This window comes from Lynx rufus, unplaced genomic scaffold, assembly GCF_022079265.1.
Source record: "Lynx rufus isolate CCGP_SWC_20201006 ecotype Redwood Valley unplaced genomic scaffold, mLynRuf1.p SCAF_18, whole genome shotgun sequence".
Lineage (NCBI taxonomy): Eukaryota > Metazoa > Chordata > Mammalia > Carnivora > Felidae > Lynx > Lynx rufus.
The window spans coordinates 26999946-27008599 of record NW_025814832.1 but is presented as its reverse complement, the minus strand read 5'-3'; the positions used below and the strand labels follow the sequence as shown (position 1 = coordinate 27008599).

Sequence of the window (8654 nt, the reverse complement as noted above, 5' to 3'; positions counted from 1 at the left end):
TTCTCAGGCAAGTAAAAAGCAGACTAATGAGATGTTCCTATGGGATTTGATATAAACAGTAGAAAGGAAAACATCCTTCCAGCCATGACCCCACCTACAGCAAAGGCTATATAAGCACTTCAAAGAGGAAATAGTCAAGGAGCTTGGAATTCAGACTTAGTCGAGGTTGCTTGAGCTTTCGATCTGGACCACAGATTTTTGAAATAAACCAAAACTGGGTACACACCATGGATACCAAAGGCTGTACAACAACTATTTCTTCTTCAACGCCACACCAAAGATGCTCTAGGATTACAAATTTTAGGACCATCTTTCCCAACACCAGCTGCCAATATGGTGGTCTCGAAGCCAACAGCTGCCACCCTACTCCTTGCTTTTATCTCACACCCATCTGCTTGATTAACAACTTCGGTGCCTGTCCCCCTCTGGATGACTGCGACTGGTGTGGTGAAGGTATCAACAGTAAAGAGAAAGAGACCATGCAAATTTTGAACGAGCGCTTTGCTAACTACCTGGAGAAGGTGCGGATCTTGGAACAAGAGAACACTGAACTGGAGTGCAAAATCCAGGAGGAGTGTAGCAAAGAGCTTTGTGTCGTATGTCCTGACTACAGGTCCTACTACGCTACCATCGAGGCGCTCCAGCAGAAGGTAAGATTCTTAGGAATGTGTATAATCAAGTTGTGTAATGACACTCTCCAAGCAATAGCCATGTGCTAAACTTTAATATTTGTAGTTCATTTTATGTTGGAAAAAAAATATTTTGTAGAATAAGAAAATCTCTTGAATGAAATTGTCATCTTGAGGCAATATTCAGAGTTGTATACTTACTCATCTTCCAGAGACAGGTTCTGCTGTTATAACCAGATAGCTTCGGTCCCAAATGTGTTAACAACCTATTGCTGCCATTTCTTTCTTTCTTTCTTTCTTTCTTTCTTTCTTTCTTTCTTTCTTTCTTTCTTTCTTTCTTTCTCTTTCCTCCTTTCTTTCTTCCTTCCTTCCTTCCTTCCTTCCTTCCTTCCTTCCTTCCTTCCTTTCTCTTTTTCTTTGTCTTTTTTAACTTTTTAATGTTTATTTATTTCTGAGAGAGATAGAGCGTAAGCAGGGGAGGGGCAGAGAGAGAGAGGGAGACACAGAATCCGAAGCAGGCTCCAGGCTCTGTGCTGTCAGCACAGAACCCGACACGGGCTCAAACCCACGAACCGCGAGATCATCACCTGAGCCGAAGTCGGATGCTTAACCGACTGAGCCACCGAGGCGCCCCAATTGCTGCCATTTCTTTAACAAAAATTAGAAAGAAAAACAGGGACCTGAGAAAAAGCATTTTGTTTTAAGAAGTGCCTAAACAGTTTACTTTTTATCCAGTGTGCTACCATTACCACTCTTTTCCCCTCTTATGCTCATTTCATCATCTCCAAATTGTTTCCACGGTTTCTTGCAACATCAAACCTGTTTCCTGATCAGAGTGATGTACTGCAGCTACACATGCCAGATTTACTCCACTTTATTTGTTCAACAAGTGTTTACTGAGCACCCCCAACAAATACCAGACATTGCTCTGGGCTCTGGGAAAATAACAGTGAGCTAAAAAGTCCTTGCCTGCATGGTGGCTACATTCCAGAGGATGCAAATTGAGGATGGATTTTATATTTTGGCAGGAAAACATATGCAAGGTTTTTATTGGAGTAGTTTCTGCTGATTTTTTAGGAAAATAACAAAAAAATCTGACCTTCCAAAGCCCCCCCCAAGCTTCCTAAGCATAGCAATGGAAAGCCTAACGGCCCCCACCCCCACCCCATTAATCGCCACACACACAAGCCCTTGGTTTTTAAAGAAGATCCTGGTGTTTGTCTCATTTGTGTGTACAATTTCTTAATTCTAGATCTTGTGTACCAAGGCTGAGAATTCCAGACTGGTCTCACAAATTGACAACACCAAACTGGCTGCTGATGACTTGAGAGCCAAGTAAGCCCATCCAGCGCTGTCATTCACGACAGAATTTACCCTGCATCTGATGCGACACACTCCCAAGAAGCGTATCCCCAAATCTGCTAACCTTCCTGCCCCATACCATGTCAGCACCAGCCCAGAAAAGACCTTCATATCCAGTAAATGATAAAGATTAATAACCACTCACATGTATACACTACCTGTAGTTTATGAACCCATCTGACTACCTGCACAGTAATTCAGGAAAACAGGTAGGGCTGCTAATATGAAATCACCTTGTTTAAAGGTGATTGATTGATTTCCATAGGAAATCAGTTCCCAGAAAACTGTGGTTGCATGGGGCTCTGTTATACCCAAAGACATACACCTAGGGCAAGACACAGCTAAAATGTGGACGCAAGTTTTCTAATTCCTAATCCATTGCACTCTCCAATTCTCCTGCATTGCCTCCAGGGGCAGGAGGAGGAAAAATTCCCTCATCTCAAAGAACAGCAATGTGACCTCACGCTGGCAAAGCGATTAAGGGAACAGTGGTTAAACGGTGATGTTTATCAAATGGTCTCACCTCTAAAGAGAATCAAGCCCACAACAGAAATATAATAAATGAGAGGCCCAAAGGAAAATGTGGAAGGGACTTCTGCTTGGCTCGATTTACACCATCTGCATTTTAATGCCTTTCTTTTTGTGTCTCATTTTTGCAGGTACGAAGCTGAGGTGTCCCTACGCCAGGGAGTGGAGGCAGATGCCAACGGCCTACAGCGGATCCTGAATGCCCTGAGCCTCGCCAAGGCTGACCTGGAGGCACGAGTCCAGTCTCTGAAGGAAGAGCTCCTCAGCCTTAAAAACAACCATGAAGAGGTAAGAGAAAAACCAAGAGAGTCATTACAAGCTAAGCCTCTAAAAATAGCATCCATTCCTTTGAGTTGAACTTGACAAAAGGTGTCCCCAAAGAGTAGATACTATTCTGTTTTTCAGCCCGAGAATATCTACTGCCACTACCATTGGTCCAATGGGTTTCCAATCCACTGCCTAGAACACAATCTGAAGCCTCCACTCCCCCCTCCAGATCTTCCAGACAAGGGAGCAACCCAATTTAGGGGGGAAAACCCCCCACAGGTTTCCCATCTTTTTGTAGGCATCCCTGCACTGATTTCTGCCTCTATTGCTGTAAGTCCATATTGGCAAAAGCCCATATTGGCCTCATAGAGACTCTGATCTCTTATTATAAACTCCACCTCCATGCTGCTTCACCATTACCCATCCCGGGAAATGATCTAAATTCCTTAAGACTCTGATCTTGCTAATTAATTCCTTCTAATGTTCCACATACTTGAACACAGAGTCACATTTGAAATAGTCTTAGGTTATTTTATAGCCTCTCAATAGTACCTATAAATCATCTATTCCTTTATTGTGAGCTACATTCAGATACCATTAAGCTAAATTATTGCTGTTAGACAAACAAGAACACAAGGGTGTCATGTGGTCACCAAGTGACTTCACATTCTTTTTCTTTCCATAGGAAATCAATTCCTTACAGAGCCAGCTTGGGGACAGACTCAACATTGAAGTGACCGCTGCCCCTTCTGTCGATCTAAACCGGGTTCTACAAGAAATGAGATGTCAGTATGAGTCCATCATGGAGACAAACCGCAGAGAAGTGGAACAGTGGTTCAACACACAGGTGAGGAGGGTAGAAAAGTCAAAACCGAATAGCTGACCCTGCATTTCCAGGCACCCTTCCATCAAAGTCATGTTTCCTTCATAATATGCATGGTCTTTGACTGTGTTTCAGATGGAGGGGCTGAACCAGCAGGTGGTGACCAGCTCTCAACAGCAGCAGTTCTGCCTGAAGGACATCACTGAGCTGAGACGCACCATGAATGCTCTGGAGATTGAACTGCAGGCCCAGCACCGAATGGTACCCAGGAAACTGACCAAGCAGTGATGGCAATCGCCCCTGACACCTGCATGTTGCAATGTTTCCCAAATTGTGTCCCTCAGAACAAAGGTTCCTCTGTTTGTTAAAGAGTCTATGGCCAAGAAAGGGCTTGTGGTCAGATAAGCCTGGGAAATGCTGGAGTAAACAAAGGTTAAACAGGGTAACTTCCTGTAGACCTTTAATAAGCTAATATACACTATGGATCTCCAAGGAGATACATGGCATTCAGCATTCCAAAACTTAATTGACTGTGGACCCCCTTTTTTAAGAGCATCTCATGGCAATAAGGATCCACGGAGTACACTTTGGGAAACACTACAAGAGCATTGTATTACATGCAAAACATTTTTCTAAACTATCAAATTTATAAAATAGTCTTATAAGGGAGGTGGCATAATTATTAAGCCAATTTTATAGATAAGGCTCAGGGAGCTAAACTGATTTTCCCATGCCAAATCCAAGGTGAGTGCCACCTTGCCTATTTTAGGAATGGAGACACTGAGATCCTGAGGCATTAAGTAACTTGTTAAAAGTCACAAAAGAGATGAGCCTGAGCCAGAATTCAGTTCCAGAGCTGGAACCACTTCTGCCTCCATTGTACTGCCTCTGTGAAGTAGGGAATTATTTAAATGCTCTGATGTGAAGGGTATTTGGAAGACCTTGCCCCAAAGCTAGATTTGTCACCAGCTAGTCATGTGACCATGGGCAATTCACTTAACCTCTTGAACCTGTTTTCTCATCTCTGAAAACTGGGAAAACCATGTAAATAACAGGTTATTCTAACCTAAAATTGCATTATCCATAGACTTACAGGATGATGGATCAGGAAAGAATTGTAATCACCAAAGTTTCAACTCTCATGTTTTACATATAAAGGAAGGGATCCAGTGAGGGAATTGTTTTGTGGGGTTTTTTTAATGTTAATTTTGAGAGAGAGCACAAGCAAGGGAGGGGCAAAGAGAGAGGGAGAAAGTGAATCCCAAGCAGCCTCCAATCTCAGCGTGGGGCATGATGCCGGGCTCCATACCCGGGCCATGAGATCATGACCTGAGCTGAAATCAAGAAGCAGGCACTTAATCAATTGAGCCACCCAGGTGCCCTGCAAGTGAAGGAACTGTTCATGGCTTAATGCTGCTAACTTCTTCTTTAAGGTAAAAATATTCTCAGAATGAAGTGCCACGGTAACAGGTTTTTAAAGCTGGACGTTTTTGTTTGTTGGTTTGTCTCATAGGTAGGAGAGTGTCGTATGATAGGTGATTAAGAAAGAGAAAGAGAAGTGAGTACTTTAAGGAAAGCAAAAATAAATAAAGAGGATAAAAGGAAGCAAGCTTTAGCAGAGTAGATCATTTTGGTTTGGGATTTCTTTGGTTAAGAAGTAATAAGAGGGCTTGGAGATTCATTAGTACCTGTCACAAAAAAATTTTTTTAAATGATACAGTTCACAAGAGACCGGGCTCCAATGAATCATCATTACAAATCTTAATCTCTTCCTCCATGGTAGAGAGATTCCCAGGAATGCATCCTGGCGGAGACAGAGGCCCGCTACACGGCCTTACTGGCCCAGATCCAGTGTCTGATTGATAATGTGGAGGCTCAGCTGGCAGAGATCAGGTGTGCCCTAGAAAGACAGAACCAAGAATATGAGATTCTGCTGGATGTCAAGTCCCAGCTGGAGTGTGAGATTGCCACATACCGCAGCCTTCTGGAGAGTTCGGATGTCGAGTAAGTAAAATAAAAACAACTATGAGAAAATATGCTGACACACATGTGTGTACTGCCACTAGGCAATAGGGGGCATGTGCTTTGATCTTCTTGCCAGTGGTGGGAACTTTAGGTACCTGATCTCAAGCTGTGCTGTTTGGAGACCTACAATTGTAACCTAGTCCAAATTTGCGGTCTTAGCTGAGCGGAGTCATTTTGAAGAGCCAGCGCACCAGGTTAATTCCTTGTATGTTGGGTTTTAAAAAGTACAAGGGAAAACAATGGTTTCCCCAAACATTCAAACATTCCTGGTGACTTACAGATTTTCCCCCACTAGATGAACTTTCATAAAATTGAGTAGGGCGACCCTGCTCCTTTTGGAGGAACAGTCTGTTCAGGCTGAAATGCCCGTCTCCAGCCTCTTGTCCTTGATGCCAAGAGCAGCATGTAGATGTGTGTATTTCAGCATCTTTTTTTTTTTTTAATGGAAATTGTAATGTTTTTCAATGATAAGCTAACCAACCCATAAGGGACGGACCTAGAGCACAAGCTCTTTGAAGCAACTCAGTCCACACTAATGCCCCAGATGCAGACTTAGAACCGTTACGGAGACTTCCTTGCCCCAAATAATCAGTGGACTCTGCTCACAGAGTTCTTATAACTGGCATGTCCACATGATACTAGCACAATGTTAACAAAAGCTAGTCCCTCTGAGGAGCTCCGACATACCAAAGTGCCTGGAATCATCCAAAAAAGATGATGCTTCTTAAAAAGAGTTCTGTTAACTGCTCCCGATTCCAATTGTGTAAAATTTCATTTAAATACACCCAGAAGGCACCTAGAAGCTGCCCGATAAAGCATGAAAGACTCTTCCATAGATGGGTTTCAGGCCATCTGATAAGAAAAACACCTGATTAGCTTTCTTTCTTCAGATAATAAGCCTCTCAACCTGTCCCTTATCACTGTTATCCTGTCACTTATCCCTTATCACTGTCAATCCTGTAAGCGTAGCTCCCATTATACCCATTCTGGATGAAAAACTAAAGCTCAGGAGCGTTCCTTGACTTATCTTAGGTCACCAGCTGGTAAATGACAAGCTAGACTGCACCCGGGTCTTGAACCCCTGGAGTGGTGTTCTTCCACAGTGCTGTGGCATTGTCCACAATGGCAGCTTACAGAATCTAATGCTTCTAAGCCCAAGATGCTGCTTTACCATGCATCTGGTCTGATTCGTTTTCTTCCACCAATGATAGAACAAAATGAACAAATAAGCATTTGGAAATATTTGTTTTGAGTGACACCATGTTGAAACATTACCCACCGCTGTTGTTCTCCACAACCATCCTTACCTTCCCTCAATCACAGGCAAAATTCTGTTTTTTCTAGGCTTCCCTGTAACCCGTGTGTCACCACATGTGAGCCTTCCAGTAAGGCCAGCACCATGGAATGCACAGCCCCGGCTTACAATACATCATCCTCAGCCTCCCGCGGATCACATGAGCTCTGCTGTACCTGCAGAGTACTGCCCCAAATACTGGTTAAAATCTTCACCATCACGCAGGAGATCAGGGATGGCAAAGTCATTTCTTCTCACGAGCACGTGCAGCCTTGCTTCATCCCCAGAATTGCCAAAGCCTAACAACCCAAGGTGATGAAAATGACCCTCATTCATGAAAGAGAGGCCAATACTTGCTCCTACCAAAAAGGCTTAAAAAGTCCCCAGTCCCTTAAGGTACTTAGTTTCTTACTAACAAACACAGTGGGTCCGCCTTGCTAGACAGAGTATCTTTTATTCTGACTCTTTCCTAAGCCTCTGCAATGTCAATGCCTGTCTCTCAGAGAAATGGGTAATGTGCATACAAAGCAATGTCAACATGATAATATGTGTCATTTCTTTGGAAGCACATTACCCATTTCTCTGAGAGACAGGCATTGGTTTATAAGTGCCCAGGAAGGTGCCCTACATTACTTGACTCCACAGGTGATGGGCAGATTTCTCTTTTGTTTACTCAGGTCTTGTTTACTTACATTCCTCATTAGAGCCAGTCAGACAAGTTCTAGGATTGTTTCGGCCATGAAGGTGAAAAGCTGTGAACTTCCCTTCTAAAATCCTTCCTTGGCCAAAGAAAGAAGCCTTATATGGGAACAGCCTGAATGGGGGAAAGATCTTTAATGTTCAGTTTCCTTGAATAGATAGATAGTCGTGAGTCCAAATCCTGTTGAACTCTGCTGTTATCCCTGCTCGCATACTTCAGTTCCACAAGGTGTTTTTGAAGATGTCTGTGTTCTCCAAAACTTTGTAACCATTAGGCTTCTCCAAATATTTTCATCAAGATTCAGGAAGGGTTGTGGAGAGTGAATCTAGAGCATTTTGAAGGAATAACGTGGATCCTTTCATTAAATGTTTGCTATTTCTCTTTCCATTCTTTAGGGAATGGGAGTTGGTTCCGACTGTTTCACAAGGGACAGGGAGCTGGAACTCTCACATCATAACCCTGTTCTTGCCTCTCCCTGTGACTGGTGCTCATGAAAAAATAGCTTAGATTCCTCCTGCAATCCATGCATCAAAGAGAAGTGGACTTAATACCACCAACTTTGCACAATAACTTTGATTATTGAATGGTTGCTGCTTGCAAGGACAACACAGTGAGAAGATACCATTTATGTACCCGCCATTACCAAAACTTCTCACAGGAGGTCCCAGAGGGTTTCAGTCAATCCCTACAAAAATTATTCGATGTTTCCAGAAGATTTATGAAATAACGACAAACCAAATACAGAATGTGGAGTCAAAAGACCTGACGTCCTAAACTTGCCACTTAGGACCCAGGGCAAAGCATCTAGCCTCTTTCAAATTTAATTTCCTTATTTGTTAAAGGAGGACCATGGCTACTTGACAGGTTTGTAGCGTAGATCAAAGGAAATTGTTTATGGCATGCTACTTGGTACACTGAAGAGCACTATGCAAATGTTATTTTTATATAAGCTTTGCTTTGAACTACAGCCCTAGACTTAATTGTGTCATTATCGCATGTCAAAATTCTTTCCCTGTCAATTTAGTG

General features: G+C 42.9%; 1 protein-coding gene across 1 annotated transcript; it reads left to right on the top strand.

Moving 5' to 3' along the window:
• The first annotated feature begins 227 nt into the window (after positions 1–227).
• Positions 228–7231, top strand: KRT39 (keratin 39). Its single transcript, XM_047080902.1, has 7 exons — positions 228–650; positions 1882–1964; positions 2651–2807; positions 3472–3633; positions 3745–3870; positions 5393–5613; positions 6979–7231. Exons 1-7 carry the CDS (start codon positions 228–230, stop codon positions 7229–7231), a joined length of 1425 nt encoding a protein of 474 aa, XP_046936858.1.
• Positions 7232–8654: the final 1423 nt, after the last annotated feature.